We start from the raw sequence: 18,574 nt of genomic DNA on the forward strand, positions 1-18,574 counted from the left end.
CTTGGAAGAGTAAGAAGCAAGACCGTGTGTCAAAATCTTCAATAGAGGCTGAATATCGAGCCATGTCTACTGCTTGCTCCGAGGTTGTTTGGCTTCGTGGATTACTTGCTGAGATTGGATTTCCTTAATCTAATCCTACTCCTCTCCATGCAGATAATACAAGTTCCATTCAGATTGCAACTAATCCTGTTTATCATGAGAGGACCAAACACATCGAAGTAGACTGTCATTATATATGAAAAGCTGTAGATAATGGTGTCATTACTCTTCCACACGTGTCTAGTGATCTTCAAATAGCTGATGCATTTACAAAATCCATGGCACGATGACGTCATTAGTTTCTAGTAGGCAAATTGAAGCTTCTTGATCCACCAGCATCAATTTGAGAAGGGATGTTAGCATGATATTGTGAATATTGGCAACATAAATAGAGATACTCTAGATATATGAAAATATACTTAGAGATATTTTATATTTATTGTAGAATATTGTGTAGCATTAACTAGAGAATATTATGCAGAATATTTTGTAGGATTTACATTAAGTGTAGGATATTTTGCTTCCTTTTATCTCTTATTCATCTTGTGTATAAATACCTATGTAGTTTGATGTATTAGATTAACAAATTGAGATAGTCATTCTTCAGTTTCTCTCTTGTTTTTCTCTGTTCTTGACAAAAACATCTAATTTACAGTGTGAATTCATTCATAATTTTTTCAAGTTTAGAACTTACATATTCGAAACCGCAAAAAAGTGCTACCATAAATCAATATGTTAATAATTTAAAAAGTATAATTAAAGAAAAAAAGCCACTGCTTATAGCAATTTAAGATTCCATTTTGATACTAAATAAGTGTTTGGACATAAAAATATGATACAATATTTAAAAAGCAAATTAATAGTATTTGAAAAAAAAGTTAAAAATTTGTATTTAAAAATTAAAGCGGTGTTTGAACATACATTTAACTTGGAAAAAAAAAAGTAAAGAAGAAAAAACATACCTTAAAAAATCACTTTTCCGAACTTAGATTCATCTTTAATTTTTTTCTTCAAAAATTCAGTCCAATATATAATTAATCAAAATGTTTTGACTTTTGAATAAGTAATTTTTCAGAAAGGAAAAATAAAAATCTATGTCCAAACGGCTCCTAAGCCAACTCAACCTTAAACCCTGAAGGGCTTCTTGAAACTTAACGTACGCTTGCTTGTTGTCATCACCATCACCGGTAAGCTCCTAGTCATATCTTTCTTGAAAATTTGTGGTTAATTTGGTTTCTTAATAAAGTATATACTAATATGTTTTGATTGGTACTTATCAAATTTTCAAGACCTTTCTCTCAAGAATAGGAGGATGAACTATTTTTACCTTTTTGTATGTCAGTGTATTATGCATGGTTATATACCTGTAAGGATAGGCCATTTTCTTGAACACCAAGTACAGCTAAATGATTATAGAGGAATTATAATGCCAACAACAACTAGTTTGTGATTCAGGTGTAGTTGATTGATTGTTTTTGTTCTTTGAATTATCTAAATAAACGGTTTCAATTTTTAATTATCTGAACTTAAGTATTAGAAATCAATTAATGTAAGTACCCCATGAAATCAGTTTATTCAGTTGTCCTTAAATTGAGGTGATGGTTGTGTTTATGGTTAGTGTATGTTAGTGATAGTCAATATCTCCAATTCTACGGGATACATGCAGTGGCGGAGCCAGAATTTTCATCCAGGGGGTTCAAAAATTCTAAAAGGTAAATATACGAAGAAGTCAGGGGGTTCAACATCTATTATATATACATAATAAAATAATTTTAACTTTGAAAATACACTGTAAATAATTTTAACTTTGAAAATACACTGTAATTTTTCGCCGAGAACCCCCTGGACATACGCTAGCTCCGCCCCTGGATACATGCCACTGCCTACCAACAACAGATACCAGGTAACTCTGTCCACCAGGCTAGAACAAATGAGAAGAAATCACGTAGTGTTTTGTTTGTTTTGTCTTTGTTGGGAATTGATCTTGAGACCTCATGGTGCTCAACCCACTTCATTGACCGCTAGGCCACATCCTTGGGTGCTCAGTACTTAATTATATATGTTTTGGGCTATTTAAGATTATAAGTCGTCAGGGGGTGGCCTGAGCTCAATTCTGGTTACTCTAAAGTTGAAGTTGTAGGTGAAGAGATCAATAATGCGGTTGAAAGCGATATCTCGGTCTACGGATGAATTTACTCGTGAACGTAGTCAGGACCTCCAGGTTTGGCCACTCTTTTCTTTTACATATCATTGTCTTTAGGGATTTTTTTATTTTTGGCCCAGAGGCCGAAATTAATTACGGGCGCTAGTGAAAATATATAATACCTACCTATACACTGATTTTGTATATTTGGTGTATACGATATGTATATTTGTTCTTCATATACAGAACCTATATATTTGCTGGCTATTATTCTTTTTCAGTGGTCCAAAAATGTAATTATCCCTTTTTTTTTACTCTTTGTTGGGGAATTTTGCTTTCATGCCATGCATCATACGTGTCCTCGCTGTCTTGAAAATACTAACTTGCATAATGATCTATGCTGATCAGAGAGTTTTTCGGAACTTCGATCCCAACCTTCGACCTCAAGAGAAGGCAGTGGAATATGTTCGTGCTGTGAATGCAGCAAAACTAGAGAAGGTTATTCCTGTTTCCTTATTTGATTTTTATTGTTTTATTTTGTTTAGTGCGTCAATATAAGTTTTGTTTTTTTTCCAGATATTTGCAAGGCCATTCGTCGGAGATATGGATGGGCACATTGATGCTGTCTCTTGCATGGCAAAGAATCCTAATCACTTGAAAGGAATATTTTCTGGCTCCATGGATGGTGGTATGATTTTTTCAACGTCTTTTTTGTTTATAAGTTTCTTGCATAGCTTCAAGTTTTCTCCTTTCAAATACATTTTCGCCATATGACTTGATAAATCGTGTTGCATTTTGATGATACATTTAGTTAAAAAAATATTAAAGCTTTAACGTTGACGAATAAGGCGTCAAGATATTGCTGGCTGAGAACATTAAGATTATATTTGTTAATTACGTAGGGCTTCTGAATTTTTTTTGTGTTCTTGCAGATGTTCGCCTATGGGATTTGGCTACCAGGTAGATATGCAATGCACTTGTTTTAGACCAATAGCATGTTTTCAGTTAAAAAGCATTTAGAACCCGAAAATATCTTTTGATTACATACCATGAAGTATGCGACGTGATAAACTTGAAATTCTGATCTTGAGACCTGAGGTTAATTATTTTGGATTACTAAATGTAAGTGGAGTATTTCTTTTCCCATTAATTCTACCGATTTACAATGCACTAGGGATTTTTTAATTCCATGTTACTTCCTGGTATATGACACAAGCTTTATGGGATATCTTTATCTCCGATCTTGTCACGTTTTGCACTTCTTTTAAATGTTTCATCCTTGGAGTGTAAGGGGGTTGAAACATGCAAACTCTCTTTTTTGGCTTTAGATCAATCTGATGGGGGATTCTTCTCTGTTTGCATTTTCTTTTCTTTATCTTTGAAGGGTACGTTAATGGACTATTTATATTCTTAACTCGAACTTATATGCAGTTTTTCATCTGTAACCAGCAAATAGATGCATGTTAGTGGATTTTTAAAAGGCTCTCTTTTTTTCAGTTCGCATTACTTGATGAACGGCTCGTGGGTGTTCTTTTGAAATTTCTTTTGATCCCAGTCATGAACCTTCTAGTGATTGTTTGCCCTTTTTTTTTTTTTTTTTGGCAAAACAATAGGCGGACAGTACGTCAGTTTCCCAGTCACCAAGGTGCAGTACGTGGTTTGACCATGTCCACAGATGGCGGTATTCTTGTATCATGTGGAACTGATTGCACGTAAGGCTTCACGGGAACTATTGCATGTGTGGATACAAAATTTATAATTGAAAATATTCATGTACTATATCTGACCCACTGTGCTTTGAGCTACTTTGCTATAGTGTTAGGCTCTGGAAAGTTCCTGTTGCTACTCTAATGGAGTCAGATGATGGATCTGATAACTCATCCCAGGTAAATGCATTTCAAACTTTCTGTTCTTTACCATGCATGAACTTAGTGTGCCAGATTGTCTAACAAACTGAATTCGTTTATTCTCAGCCATTGGCTGTTCATGTTCGGAAGAATGCATTCTGGTATGTTATTTGTATCGTTGCACTTGCAAGATGATTAACTTAAGTATATCATGATTACTTTATTTGTTTTTCTCTAGCTTCATATCTTCAAACTGCTATTGATGTTGTCGTTTCTCAGGGGTGTTGACCACCAATGGGATGGTGATCATTTTGCCACAGCTGGTGCTCAAGTTGACATTTGGAACCACAACAGGTTTGCTCACCCATTTCTCGTATCTTTTCTGCTGCTAGATTTTTGCAGTTTTTAACACATTTTACTGATCTTGTGAACCAGGTCTCAGCCGGTTAATAGTTTTGAATGGGGGAAAGACACAGTTATATCTGTTCGGTTTAATCCAGGGGAGCCTAATCTTTTGGCAACATCAGCAAGGTTTTCATTCCTTAAGATTCTAGAGCCCTCTTTTCCTCTTTTTCTTTATTGTTTGTTGGGGAAGGATTGAAGGCCGCCTTCTTATAAGTTTCCTGCCCAGATGCATAACTGACTCTTTTGTTTTAACTTAGTGTGTATTACTTTCGACTCAAGGTAATCAATCTATTGTTGTTAGTTCATATTTTCATATGTGATGCTCCTTTCTTTAAGGTGATTAATACTTAGGTTGTTTCCATGATCTTTTCTTTTTCATCTGATACTTGCGCGGGTATCTGCATCTTCCAATCATGTGGTATACATGTTTAAATATAGAACCTTTTTTTTTTTTATATAACCTTTCTCAAGTTAAATTCTCTTATCCTTTTGAAAATTCACTATTATGTGCATCTGTGTTGTTAATGTCTTGGACAAACATACACACAGTAGTTGCAGCTTCTTTGATTGTCAAATCAAACTTAAAAAATTAATTAGTGAAAGTACATGAATCTTCCCAACATTTATGGAAAAATCAATAAAATATTGCATCTGTTAAGGTGTTCTTGCTTAGATGGTTTTGATTCGAGCGCTTGATTAGTTCACGCTTTCTGCTCTTTTGCTGGTAATCATGAATGGCCTTTTAGAATAGCAGATACCATGCTTGTTAATTCTAAGATGTTATTGTAATTTCAGTAACTGCTCAGTGACTACATTAGAATTGATGCTCGCAATGTTTCCAAGTGTTATCCGATTTTTGGCTTGCAGCTACTTATTGTGTGGTATTTGATCCTTCTCGCAGTGATCGTAGCATAAGCATCTATGATTTACGGCTTTCTACACCAGCTAGAAAGGTTATTATGCAGGTAAGCAGCACAATTATCTCAGTAAAAATTACGGCTAACGAATAAGGGCTCTCGTTTTGGTAAAATGCTGGCCCATAAGCTACTTAATTTGATAATTTGTGAGCGATTGAGGCGATTCATTTCTTTTAGGCTTCCAATATCTTTTGAGTGATTGGCTTTTCCATTGGTTCTGTAGTCATGAAAAAGGAACTGATGGGACCTGCTATTGAGTAATTCAGCTGATGTAAAAAACAAGCCCATGTTACTAATCAATAACCAAATTAATAAGCTTGCCCTTACCTTGTTCCTTCTCACTGCACACTCTTGTGGTCTTGTCATTTTTCTTTTTTTGTTTCCCCGCATTTTAGGGCACTTGCCGTGAGAGTATCTTTTGCTAGAGCAAAGATAAAAAATCTTGTCTTAGTATCTTTAAGCTAAGTTACTCGGACTCTTCGAAAGTGTTGCCGCACCCGTGTCGGATCCTCCAAAAATACACTACTTTTGAAGGATCCGACACGCACCTGACGACATTGTAGGCGAGTCCGAGTAACTTAGTCTTTAAGCCATATATCTTTGATAACAACTTTTACTATATATCTGCTTTGTATTTTTTGAAAAAGGTTCATTTCTGACTTAATATCTCTTTTTGCAGACAAAAACTAATTCTATAGCATGGAATCCCATGGAGCCAATGAATTTTACTGCCGTGAGTACAAATTGAGAACTTTGTCCTCCTTTCTTGTATCTTGCAATGCTCGTCAAGATACTTCTGCTTTCAGTTCCTTGATCACCCCTTTCTGATTCCTAGATTACAGGTGGCAGGTCTTAGCCACTTAAACGTGAATTTGAATATTGATTTTTTTTTTTTGGGGATAAGGTACTATGAAATTTGATTTTAACTGGAACTAAAATGAAATAAGGGTCTGTTTACCATTGTCAAAAAAAATCAAAAATAAAATAAAATATATATAATAAGGTGAACAACTTGTTAGTCACCACAATAATAAACTTTTTATTTTTTGTATTTCCCTTTAATTGATGTTTTCGTACGTATTGATTTAGAATTGATATGAATACATGTTTATGTTAGCATGTCACTTTTTTTGAGATAATTATATTAGATCATCATCTGAACACGTGGTAGGTTATGCTAGAGGTTCAATGAGATTAGAGTTTTGACTCCTAGGGGATGGACTATTCCATTAACTCTAAAGCTGCTTAATTTGGCTAAAATTATGCCTGAAGCAGAGCCTTTGTAAAATGTTGCTATAGCTGTGTCTAACTTTGTTTCTATCAAAATGTGAGGTGTATCTGGTGCACCACTTGTTTTGCTTCAGTATTCTGCCTTTGCGCTTATTTACCGTGACAGTGATATTAAGGAGCTGCCTGAGCACTTAGTAATTAATACAGTTTAGCCGTATTTCTGGAGGTTGAGTGCATGCATAATACAAGAGCTTGAGTCTCACAAAGTGTTGATTTTCATAAACTTTAGTGGTTGTTTTCACTTTTCAGTATGGATTTTATATATTAGGTGCTTTCTTTGCAATGACTACTCACATGTCCCGTCGATGTAGGCTAATGATGATCACAATTGCTACAGTTATGATGTTAGAAAGTTAAATGAAGCCAAATGTGTGCATAAAGGTCATGTCTCTTCAGTGTAAGTCATCATCTCTTTCATTTACTGCAGTTCATGTGTTGGATTTGACAAGCAGGGTTTGTTGCTAACGTTTGTAGTTTATTTGCAGGATGGATATAGATTATTCACCAACCGGTCGAGAATTTGTTACTGGATCTTATGATAGATCAGTAAGTTCCAGTCAAGTTTATTTGTTCACCTAGTGTCCTCAGCACTTTGACTGAATTACCATACTTTGTAGGTGAGAATTTTCCAATATAATGGTGGTCACAGCAAGGAAACGTATCACACTAAGAGGATGCAGAGGTTTCACTCCATATCTTGATAAAGAAGCATCTTTTCTGTTTTATTATTACTTATCATGTAGTTATCCCCAATAATAATTGACCGTCTTGGCTGCTTATAGTGTACTTTTCTGACATCTGTCATCAACTCAGGGTATTCTGTGTGAAGTTCAGTTGCGATGCAAGTTATATTATCTCAGGAAGTGATGATACCAACCTTCGTTTATGGAAAGCAAAAGCATCTGAACAATTGGGAGTTGTATGTACCTACACTGCTTGATTCTTTAGATTTATATACTGTTTTCAGGGAATGTTTTTACATTTAGCATTTCTGTTTTTCGATGCATTATGGGTTTGAATCTTTCCGAGATTTTTCTTAATATCTCTCTTTCTCTTGTTCCTCTATAATTGTGGATTTGTTTCAACACGGTGGTTAAGATTGAAAAAGAAAATGACATCAAGAGGTTGTAAGCTTTTATAACCCATCTGTTCTAGTTTCTTGGGCTGCTGAGCGTGGTGAGATTTTTGGTTTTAGTTTTTGGAAAAAACAACGAAAACCTTTACATTTCTTCAGTAGAACTCTTAAACATGTGAATAACGAGTTAGTAGAGTTTGTTAATTAGAATGCTGCAAGCATGTGCATGAAAAGGAGATTCCAAACTTGTAAAGACTTTATGGTTCTTCATTTAAATCGTTGCACAAATTAAGAGTCTGGTGAGTAATAAAAGAGGAAAATAAGGGAAAGAGAGAGAGAGAGCTGTAAGTGCATAGATGAAAAATAAATCCTTAAAACACCCAAACATGAAGATAAATAAATACTTGTCAGTAAATAAAATGTTTGGAAGGAAAAAGGGGAGAAAGATTAGCCTGTGAAATGATTAACATTTGATCGTGCAGCAACTGTTGTGCAAAAGAAAAAAGAAAAAAAAGTACTATTGTCTTGGAACTTTTCTTGAAAGATTGACTTTTTGATATGTTATGTTGCCTTTAATGTGCATCACTGTACATTTGCCTTCAATAATAAACAAAATAATCTGGTCCTAACTATTTCTGGAGGTGAATATTGTACAATTGTTTGAAAGAAAATGGGAAAGAATGCTATTTGATGTAAGCTTTTCTTGATTGTTCTGTAATTCTGTTTCTGTTTTTTCTTCACATCAATCTGGATGTAAAAGCTGAAAATTATGTTCTTGCAGATTTTGCCAAGAGAGCGGAAAAGACATGAATATTTGGAGGCTGTCAAGAATCGTTACAAGCATCTTCCTGAAGTCAAGCGCATCGTCAGGTAAAAGCTACAACTATGACTAAGATCCTGTTAACTAGCATGTAAGATCATGTCTACTTGGTGTGAAAAGCTTGTTACACTGTGACCTATATTACGCTAACTCAAAAGCCTGAACAAAAGCTGCATGTTTAAGCTAAAGTGAGAAGTTCAGAACAAAAACTGCATGCTTAACCAAAAGAGGTTATCATCATTCCCCTTTCTTATGATTTTGCAGACACAGGCACTTGCCAAAACCAATCTATATGGCAACTAAACAAATACGTGAGATCACTGAATCTGAGAGGCGGAGAGAGGAGAAGAGGAAAGCTCACAGTGCACCAGGAAGCATTCAAAATGCTTCATTGCGAACGCTAAGAATTGTCAAAGTTGAGATGTAGTGGCAGTTACTTCCGTTAAATTTTTTTTTTTTTTGGTTAACTAGACATTACTTCCGTTAAAACTTTGTTGCTGGTTACTCTAATCTTTCTTCATCTTACGAGTTAATTGAATAGATTTTCCATGTGGTGTCTCTTAGGGATATTTACTAATCTATGATCTTCAATACTGTAATATTCCTTTGTTTGAGTTATGTTTCACTAAATCTATTCTGTTAATATGAATGATCAATTATATATTTTGGAATTGATAATTTTTTTTTTAAAAAAATAAAAAATTAGAGAATAAAGAAAATACTCTTATTCGCTCTACCTTGTTTAGTTATGTATTGTCTTTTTTCAAACTGCCTTGTCATTTATGTCACTTGAGTCGAGGGTCTTTCGGAAACCACCTCTTTATCTCCCGGGGATAAGATTTGCGTACGCCCTACCCTCTCTATATCCGACTTGTGGGAATACACTGGATATGTTGTTGTTGTTGTTTCTAGGGCATAATTAAGCATTTGAATTCTAAGTGATCTGAAAAAAGAGTAAACTTTAATCACAACTCTGATAGTTGAAAACTTGTACTACAATAGAATGTGTTTGCACCCAGAATGAATGCGTGTGCTGACAAAGATGATGAAATTAAGAGTTGCTGTTATGATTCTCCAAACTTTCAGTGTCAGAGAAGAAAAAAAAACACCGCCAATTGTAGTGATGGTTGGCTAGTGACATGAAACATATTTAAATACAAACAAAAAAAGTCTAGAAAAAAGCATATTATATTACATCATTTTCTCATTTAATTGACTCAAATTTGCACAAAAATTTGTTGAATTCTACCTCGGATGAAGTAGTAGCAAATGTTGGTACCAAACTTAAAGATGAAAACTATCATCTTATAGGATCAATCATGTCAAATATCGAGAAAATAAACTACTTCATGTTTCTCAAATTATTTGTTGTGTTTTTCTTTTGCACGTTCCTTGAGAAAAATACTCCTACCAATCAGGAGGAGTTTTGTACTACTTTACTATTATTTATATCTTTAGATATAATCTCCCTTCATTGAATGTTTAATCTGTTTATGTGTCTATCTCCCCATAATTGTTGTTTTTGTAGTCTTTAAAAACAATTACTATTTTATCGTGAACTTCTAAAATACTTCTTCCATTCACTTTTACTTATCCATTATGGATTTACACATTCTTTAAAAAATAATAATGAATATGGGTATTTTACCGCAATACCCATATTGATCAATGTTAATCTTAGGTCTTGAAAATGATTTGAGAAATAACTAATTATTGTTAAGAGTAAAACAAGAAAAAATATTTTTTATTTTATCTTGATATGCTAATTTAACATATCCAGTGTAATTCCACAAGTGGGGTCTGGGAGGGTAGAATGTACACAGACCTTACCGGACCTCGTGGAGGTAGAGATACTGTTTCCGAAAGACCTTATCTTGATATGCGTAATAAATACTCCTGTCGTTCACGTTTACTTGTCCACAATGGACTTTGCACGCGTCTTAAAAATAACTAATAAATGAGACACATATTTTTATCATAATACACATATTAATAAATGTATTGTCTCAATGAACTTGAGAACAGATTTAAGCCATAACTAATATTGACGGTAAAATAGGATTATTTTTTTGTATTATCTTAATATGTTAAAGTGGATAACTTATAAGTTAAAATATATTTTTTAATATAATAAATAAGTAAAACTAAACAGAGAGAATAATTTATAACATATATTTTTAAAAATCACGACAAATAATTTGAGATTAAAAAAACAAAAAAAGAGAAAAAGGTTAAAAAAGGAAAAGAAAAAATAGAAGCATTCCCGCTAGGGTTTTACCACCCAAAACCCTGTAATCTCATTTCATCACAAACCTTTTTGCACACAAATCTAACGGTTCTCCTTTTCCGATGGCAATCGCCGCCGCTAGATCCATTTTCCGGTCACCGTCGGTACGCAATGCCGCATCTAAAATCGCATCGGAAGCTAAATCAGCTCGTTCATCTCCCTTTCGCCAACCTTCTTCTTCTAGAACTCCTCTTTCTCACCGCATCTTCAGGTACTACTTGCTAGAAGTTTCTAGAATATTCTATTTCTTCTTCTTAATATTATGATGACTGAACGAACAAATTTATGCAGGTGTCCTGCTGAGATGAGTGCTTGTTTGGAGTCATTGCAGCCATATCATACCGTTACTGCTTCCGCTTTGATGACTTCTATGCTTACTGATTCTCTTCGTAGTTACAGTTGGCTCTCTGAAGGTATAATTTATTCATTACTTTGATTTCTGTTTTACTGTATTTAGTTGATCTAATTAAGGATGATAATTCTATTTGTTATGCGAATCGTCTTTGGAAAATGTGTTAATTAGGTGTGCTGCCTTATTGATTAGTTTGATTTCTGTATGTAGTTGACCTAATTAGAGCTGATGATATTATTTGTTAAGCGAATCGGCTTTGGAATTAGGAGTACTGCCTCATTAGTTGCTATTGATTAGTTTGATTTCTGTTGGTACCTTATTGTACTAGTTGACCTAATTAGAGCTGATGATATTATTTGTTAAGTGAATCGGCTTTGGAAAATGCTGCTGCCTCATTAGTTGTTATTGATTAGTTTGATTTCTGTTGGTACCTTACTGTACTGGTTGATCTAATTAGAACTGATGAATATTAGTTGTTAAGGGAATTGGCTTTGGAAAATGTGTTAATTAGGAGTGTTGCTTTATTAGTTGTGTTAAGTTTATACTCATGTAAATGTTTGAGAATTGTGCAAAATTAGTTATTAGCTGATGCGGATCAGACTAATCAAATCAATTAACTACTCCCTCCGTCCCAAAATAAGTGTTGCTTTAGGAATTCAAGACAAAAATAGTAGTTGTTTCCAACTACTTCTTCTTACTAGTGCTCAGTTTTCAAGTAGCATCTACTAATGAATAGGGGTAACATAGTAAACTATACCTTGTATTTATTATTTTTCTTAATGGGCATTAAATGAGCTAAAGCGACGCGTATTTTGGGATGGAGGGAGCATGCTTTAATTCCAAAATCAGTTTTATGATCTTTTGTTTTATTCCGCTCGATTTATAGAATCAATATTTAGTGAATTCATTGTAGTCGGACTATTATTTTTTCTTTGATAATCGAGAAATTTCTGAGGGACAGTTGGGAGTGGTCGAATCAAAATGGGTAATGGCCCTGCCCTCTACGCTTCACTTGGTTTGTCTGTGGCAGGGTTCGGAACTATTATTATGCTAGTCGTCTTACCACAGTTCTCTTTTATTTGGGTTTAGATCTGGCATGCTTTGCGAATCTTACATAGAAAGAGTCACTAATGGTAATGAAATGGATGTAGGAATTCAAAACGGGGGTCTTATCCCCTCTCATAGAGAAAAAAGATGTAGCTGTCAGCCTTGTTGTGATTACACGTGATCAATTTTTACGACAAGTGGTTCTGAAAGGATGGAATTTATCTGCATCTGGCTTTCAAGTTTTTGATCTTTAGTTGTCTCTATTATTGCTGAGCCGAGGGTCTCTCGGAAACAGCCATCCTACCTTGGTAGGAGTAAGGTCTGCGTACATTATACCCTCCCCAGACCCCAAGATGTGGGATTTCACTGGGCTGTTGTTGTTGTTGTAGTTGTCTCTATTATTGCTCTTTAAATTTTGTCATTGCTGGGAAAGGGAGTGGTGTTAATTTGGAAGCTGGTGTATTAGACTATTATCTGAAAGTATCGATCCTGTAATTAGCTCTCTTCTTCATCTAAACGTCTTGTACTGGCTGAATCTTTCATGATTTCAAGATGCTTGAAACTATTATCTAGTTGACTAGCACCTCTGCTGGTAACAGCCTTCAATCTTTCCACTTATTCGATTTCAACTAGACTTGAAATCATTCTTTTCCACCTGAATGAATAAGCCAATTTAAATGGAGCAACCTACCGCATAATAACATCATTGCATATACTTACTCCTCTTGATGTCTGGTTCCCTTTTCCTATAAACCTTAACCATTTGGCGAGATTTTGTGGTTTTTCGTGTATCCATCTTTTTATATTTCTGACCAACGGGTTTTCATTTTTGATATAGGTATCTAGCAAGACCTATAGGACCCTCATTTGATGTCCTTCCCTCATTTACTACTTTGGTAAGTCAATCAAGTATTATTTTTTTCCCTTTAGTGTCTTGGACATACCAAAGTTTAACAGGGACCTTCTAATTTATAATTTTGAAATATCAAAAAAGTTTGGAATAAAAGTTTGGCTACTGAGCATGATACATGGAACCTCCTTTTTCCTCCTGATACAGTGGAAATACCCTTGAAACTCTTTCATTTCCCTGAAAGAGTTTAGTGATGTCAAATCCTCAGAAATTGTATTAGTCTCTTGCATTCTCTTCATTTTTAGTGTTGCCCATAACCTATTTCCCGATTCCTATTTCTGTCACTTTGATTAAGTGATGGATGTTTCATTCTTCCTGTTGTAGGCGTTGACAAGACTAGATGAAGAAGGAGAAGCTTAGAGGTCTGAGTTGGATTCATTTATGTTTGGAAGCTTTCAATTTAGAAATGGCTACTTACATAAATTTTGTTTAGTACTTTTGCTGGATTAGAAATAAAATATGATGGTTGTTAGGGTGTATAATGACAGGATATTTTGTAGATTTTGCTGATGAATCTGGCAATGAAAGATGTTTACTTCATATTCTCTGTGTATCTCTGGCTCTTCTTCATGGATGCCCTCACAAAAATTGTCATTGGATTTATTTTATAGACAAGCAGAATCATGTTTTCTTTGTTTGGTTACCTCAGCAGTAATGTTAAATCAGGATGTCTTTCTAGACTACACTTGGTATAATTGGTGCTTACAATTTATCTTTTTATTCAATCAGCTCAAAATGAAGATGTGTGATGATTTTTGGAGTGCTGGAGCAAAATTAGAAGTGTGTACTTTTGCACATTGTGGCGCTAAGTAAAGTCCAAAGAGATGCCCCTGGGTTTCTTAAAATTTTAAACTTAGAAGTGCTAGATCTTATCTTCTTTTAATACTACAAACATGTAGCTCAACACTTGATGTAGCAATTTATACTGAAATAAGTTGATGATTTCTAACTTGTGTGCCTTCTCTTTAAATCTTTTCTGTTATTGGACATAACTTGTGTATCTTTCCCTTTGTAACTTTGCTTTAGATGTTTATGAGCTTTATGGTAACACCTTGTTGATCAATCAGTTTCCGATAATGACATATGAGCGATTACCTGTCCTCAGGGGGTTAGAAGCAAGGCTTTCATTCAAACTTGCCATTTGAAGGGACTATTTGCAGGGTGTCATAATCTACGTTGGGTCTAGACGGATATCTTCATCTGATTAGTTGCAAATAAATTGGCAGCCAATTTAGTTGCCAAATATTTACCATCACAATAACCATGTGGTTTCTTAGCTAAGGAATAAATGTACAATTTGGCATTATATGTGGAGATGATTTAACTATCTACTCAGGAAGTAATGTTCAACGTTGGCATTATGACAATTCAACTAGTTTGCTCATAACTTACGTTGCTCAGACCTTTTTAAAAATGTTGTCGGTGTATCAAATCCTTCAAAGTAGTGCATTTTTGGAGGATTTGGCAAGGCATGACAATATTTTTGGAGAGTGAGCAACAAAGCTCAAACCCCTCATGGATCCAATTCAAGCACATCCTTAATCAATAATAGTGGTGGAAGGAAATTTGGAAATGGATAACTGAAATTGCACAAATATATCAAGTACCAACTAAACATGAAACGATGTTTGATACAAAACAGTCAGCTTCTTTTACATGTGTGTTTGGATAGCATCAGTTATGTGTTTCAGAGAGTTGGAAATACAAAGCATCAATACTCATTCTTAGGAACTGGTTTTCACCTCTTACGACACGGGAAATGACTGAAAAGTAAAAAACCCACACTATAACTAGTTAACCGACCAAGTGTTCAAAGCAACACCATCATATGATGTTGATGGCATTGGATCATGAGCTAAAAAATATGGGCATCTTCGCTCATTAATCCAATGATATTCCAGAGATCCATAATAATAAGTACATTAGGAATAAGAATTCAACTGTAACTTCAAACTATCATTTCCCATGAGCCCGTCTACTCTTCTATGTTCACCAGTTCATACTCGACCAAAGAGAGGTTGTTCTCCTGGTTAACATCAAAATCAGCTGGTTCAGTAACCTCAACACGACCCCATTTGTCTACTGCAAGTCGCATGGAACCCTTGAACATGTCTATCTTTGCATTTCGCAGAATGACAGTCGCCCCAGGCTTCATCATATCAACTGCATATGAAAGGAAATACGTGAATATCCAAAACACAAAACCTACAACCATCCCTATTCCCTATTTACCGGAAAAACGAAAGAACTTCCAGTTCAGGCACAAAACAAACCGTTCAAATCATGATAAACTCCAATGCCCAAAAGATCTGCATATTTTGCAAGCAACCTCAAACCCCAATAGCATAAACCAGCATTTCTCCATGAAAAGAAAATATTTCAGTATTTGCTATCTTAAAAGAGGGGTTAATAGTTACTAATACATTGACAAGTGAGGGATTGTCTAGCAAAAAGGACCCTTCACCTCCAACAAATAGGTTTGGGTTTGTCACAACAACGTCAAAGCAAGAAAAAGATCATTGCTAGCTCCTAAGCAAGGGGGTCCAGGGGGTGGAGTTTTAACTAAACTGTTCAAGCTCCCATTCAAACTGAACCCACACCCTGTTTACTAAAGGCTAGAAAGATAGACAAACAAGTCCAGATAACAAAATGAATTTGCATCCACTAAATGGAAAGCTCAGCAGAGGGAAGATGGTGCAGTACTAGCCTAGTAGGGGAGCGAAAATGCTTTTACGTAGGAGATTTTGTTCCACCTCATTGCTTCCTATCAAGACGAGCTGAACAGGTCGATCCTAAAGCACAATGTTTACAGACCTACAAATCAAAACATCCTCTTTGCCATAATCATGATGATCCATGAAAGTATACACACAAGAAACAAGCTTATTATTTAGAGTTCTGGAGCTTTCTCATTGAGAAAGCCGGATTAAGGCACAAGTTAGATATCCAAATTACACAATTAAACTCAACCAATTATATATTATAACATAAAACATGAAAACAGATCAACATGTTCAATAAATACTGAACATCCTTCATAACTATAATACTCATTTGTAATAGATCTCTCTAAATTCTTCAATTCTTCAATATACATTAAACAGATAAGGGGTTATACTACTAATCCAACAACATACCCAGTGAAATCGCACAAGGTGGGGTCTGGGGAGGGTAGGATGTACCCTCGGCACAAGGACAATCAATTCAAAATAGTATAAAAAGCCACGGAAAAATACTATAAAAACATGATAAAGATATCTGAGAAAAAGGAAGCCGTAACTACCACAAATTAATAGTAAGATAATAGCGGTATAAGAAACAACTTAGAGGCGAGTTATGCAGGTATTAAATCCTGTAAATCCAGTTTGGTAGTTGGTTAGGAGGTAAGTTATTCATGTTCAAACTCAATAAGGAATTTGGTTTGCAATTTAGAAACCCGCTAATATACATGTATAAGTTACGAGGGAATCTACGTATAACTTTATGCAGGATATAAGGAGAAACAACTTATACACAAGTAACTAAACCCGACATAAAAATAATACATAGATTCCCTCGTAACTAATCCATATATTACTAATACCTGGATAACTCTAACAAGCTACTAATACCATAAAATCAGTGCATAAAAAAAGTAAAAATTTCCGATAAATCAGATGAAACCTAACAGAAAATCCATATCCGAAAATTAAGAGATACCTTGTTCATTACGTGCGGTGAAGAGGATAGACCCAGTTTCATCACCAACAAGACACTCAGATAGACGCGCCGGACCACGCGCCGCCGATGATCTACCACCACCACCACCTCGGCTACCGCCGCCGCCGGTGGATTTAACGGTGTTAGATTCAACAACCTTAACAGTCAAGTTATGTCCATGTGTACCTGGTTTTAAGGTTTCTGCTTTGACGAAAACGGGTTTCTTCTTTTCAGTAGTAGTTGTTGGTTTAGTACTTGGTGTCGCCGTTGTTGTTGTTGATGACATTTTCTGGTATGAAATGTTAAACCCTAATTTTGGAATTGAGAAAGAGGAATTTCGGTGGTGCTGTGTGTGTGTGTGTGAGTGAAGAGAAATGAAATGATTTTTAGTGTCTTTGAGGTGGGCCTGTTTTATTGACTTGGTTCCACGTCGTCGCGTGTGCCCAAAAACAATAATTTAATTAATTATTGGGGAACAAAGGAGGTGGAAAGTGATTGGTACGGAAATGGTTACCTATTTGTTTTTTTGTTTTTGTGTGGGGCAAGGATATATTGCTTGATCTGAAAATACACTAGCCTATAAACTAGTCATTGAAGAGTCCGAAATCTAAATGACTCAAAAAAAAATGGAATGAATCAAAATATTCCAAGAAAAGAATGTGATATCAAAATATTTTTAATGCATTAATTTATTGTGTTATATAAAAGTGACTTAACGTCCCAAGTTAAAATTCGTCACCTGAGTTTTAATTTCTTTTTTTTTTTTTAAAAAAGAACAAATTACATCACACTACTTTTTCACGCGTTATGCAAACTTATCCCCAACTCCCACGTTTCCCACCCCTTTCTGTGCGCCACTCCTTATACTCCCACTGTCCCCACTCCTTGTAGTGAATTCACTGTAGTCGTACTATTATTTGGCAAAAAGATTACATTGTATTTCGCATATAGTATGTTTTTATAGAAATAATCACATTGTTAACAATAAAAGATAAGATAGTACAAAGAGTGGGGCCAGTGGGAGTATAAGGAGTGGGGCAGAGAAGGGGTGGGAAACGTCGGAATTGGGGGTAAGTTTGCATAACGCATGAAAAAATAGCGCTATGTAGTTTGTTTGTAACAAAAAAAAAACTCAAAATTTCGGTGGCAGATTTTAATGTGGGACGTTAAGTTACTTTTATATAACGCAGCGTTAAGGGTATTTTGTTACCACATTTTTTTCTTGGGATATTTTGGTTCATTCTATTTTTTTTTGGGTCATTTAGGTTCCGGACTTGTCATTGAACACAATAGATATTTGTGCTAAATATACGTATAATTCCCTGTCCCAATTTATTTGGCACACTTTCCGTTGAAGTCTGTTTTAAAAAAAATATCACATTTTTAAATTTAAAAATAATTTAACTTTATGAGATGGATGGAATATTACTTAGTTGAGCACGTATTTAAAAAAAGTTTTTGGAAATTTTGATCTAAAATAAATTATAAATATCTATGTGGTATCAATTACCGACCGAACCGTACCATATCAAACCGATTTTTAGGTTTTTTTTTTAATAAAACTGAAGGTTTTAATATAAATCTATAATTGTACCGAATAATTAGGGTGGGTTTTATTTTTAAAAAATACTAAAAAATTACCGAACCGAATAAATATACATGTAAAAAATATATGTTATGTATCAAAATTTATAATACATACCATTAGATATTTTAACCTTAGACCTTGCCTTGGGATAAATT

At 34.8% G+C, this 18,574-nt stretch overlaps 3 protein-coding genes across 10 annotated transcripts; 2 read left to right on the forward strand and 1 right to left on the reverse strand.

Moving 5' to 3' along the window:
- Positions 1–1,009: 1,009 nt before the first annotated feature.
- Positions 1,010–9,202, forward strand: LOC132618660 (uncharacterized). 2 transcript variants are annotated; one of them, XM_060333686.1, is made up of 18 exons: positions 1,010–1,226; positions 2,180–2,260; positions 2,591–2,680; positions 2,759–2,870; positions 3,115–3,142; positions 3,796–3,894; positions 3,999–4,068; positions 4,156–4,190; positions 4,309–4,383; positions 4,465–4,560; positions 5,336–5,399; positions 6,031–6,084; positions 6,953–7,038; positions 7,127–7,187; positions 7,259–7,323; positions 7,455–7,560; positions 8,498–8,586; positions 8,801–9,202. In XM_060333686.1, exons 2-18 carry the CDS (start codon positions 2,195–2,197, stop codon positions 8,961–8,963), a joined length of 1,359 nt encoding a protein of 452 aa, XP_060189669.1. In that variant the 5' UTR covers positions 1,010–1,226; positions 2,180–2,194; the 3' UTR covers positions 8,964–9,202. The 2 variants fall into 2 exon arrangements, with proteins under 2 accessions (XP_060189669.1, XP_060189668.1); XM_060333685.1 differs by having other exon boundaries at positions 1,012–1,226; positions 2,168–2,260.
- A 1,587-nt stretch (positions 9,203–10,789) lies between these two features.
- Positions 10,790–14,499, forward strand: LOC132616551 (protein NUCLEAR FUSION DEFECTIVE 6, mitochondrial-like). Of its 7 annotated transcripts, none has more exons than XM_060331036.1 (4): positions 10,790–11,034; positions 11,115–11,236; positions 13,457–13,494; positions 14,238–14,499. In XM_060331036.1, exons 1-3 carry the CDS (start codon positions 10,886–10,888, stop codon positions 13,474–13,476), a joined length of 291 nt encoding a protein of 96 aa, XP_060187019.1. In that variant the 5' UTR covers positions 10,790–10,885; the 3' UTR covers positions 13,477–13,494; positions 14,238–14,499. The 7 variants fall into 7 exon arrangements, 5 of the variants coding, with proteins under 5 accessions (XP_060187019.1, XP_060187018.1, XP_060187017.1 ...); XM_060331035.1 differs by lacking the exon at positions 14,238–14,499 and adding an exon at positions 13,862–14,083; XR_009573258.1 differs by lacking the exons at positions 13,457–13,494; positions 14,238–14,499 and adding exons at positions 13,061–13,118; positions 13,862–14,083 and having other exon boundaries at positions 10,793–11,034.
- A 232-nt stretch (positions 14,500–14,731) lies between these two features.
- Positions 14,732–17,212, reverse strand: LOC132616550 (uncharacterized protein At4g28440-like). Its single transcript, XM_060331031.1, has 2 exons — positions 16,832–17,212; positions 14,732–15,295 (listed from the first exon to the last, which is right to left on the reverse strand). The coding sequence occupies exons 1-2, from the start codon at positions 17,115–17,117 to the stop codon at positions 15,108–15,110; spliced, it is 474 nt and encodes a 157-aa protein (XP_060187014.1). The 5' UTR covers positions 17,118–17,212; the 3' UTR covers positions 14,732–15,107.
- Between the last annotated feature and the right edge of the window lie 1,362 nt (positions 17,213–18,574).

This window comes from Lycium barbarum, chromosome 11 (assembly GCF_019175385.1).
Source record: "Lycium barbarum isolate Lr01 chromosome 11, ASM1917538v2, whole genome shotgun sequence".
NCBI lineage: Eukaryota > Viridiplantae > Streptophyta > Magnoliopsida > Solanales > Solanaceae > Lycium > Lycium barbarum.

Excerpts from the sequence above, each read along its gene's own strand:
- LOC132618660 (XM_060333686.1), top strand. The coding sequence starts at position 2,195 with ATGCGGTTGAAAGCGATATCTCGGTCTACGGATGAATTTACTCGTGAA. Across the intron at positions 2,871-3,114 it reads TTCTGGCTCCATGGATGGTG|ATGTTCGCCTATGGGATTTG; the intron begins GTATGATTTTTT and ends GTGTTCTTGCAG. Across the intron at positions 4,561-5,335 it reads CTTTTGGCAACATCAGCAAG|TGATCGTAGCATAAGCATCT; the intron begins GTTTTCATTCCT and ends TCCTTCTCGCAG.
- LOC132616551 (XM_060331036.1), top strand. The coding sequence starts at position 10,886 with ATGGCAATCGCCGCCGCTAGATCCATTTTCCGGTCACCGTCGGTACGC. Across the intron at positions 11,035-11,114 it reads CTTTCTCACCGCATCTTCAG|GTGTCCTGCTGAGATGAGTG; the intron begins GTACTACTTGCT and ends AAATTTATGCAG. Across the intron at positions 11,237-13,456 it reads TTACAGTTGGCTCTCTGAAG|GCGTTGACAAGACTAGATGA; the intron begins GTATAATTTATT and ends TTCCTGTTGTAG.
- LOC132616550 (XM_060331031.1), bottom strand. The coding sequence starts at position 17,117 with ATGTCATCAACAACAACAACGGCGACACCAAGTACTAAACCAACAACT. Across the intron at positions 15,296-16,831 it reads CACCGCACGTAATGAACAAG|TTGATATGATGAAGCCTGGG; the intron begins GTATCTCTTAAT and ends TTTCATATGCAG.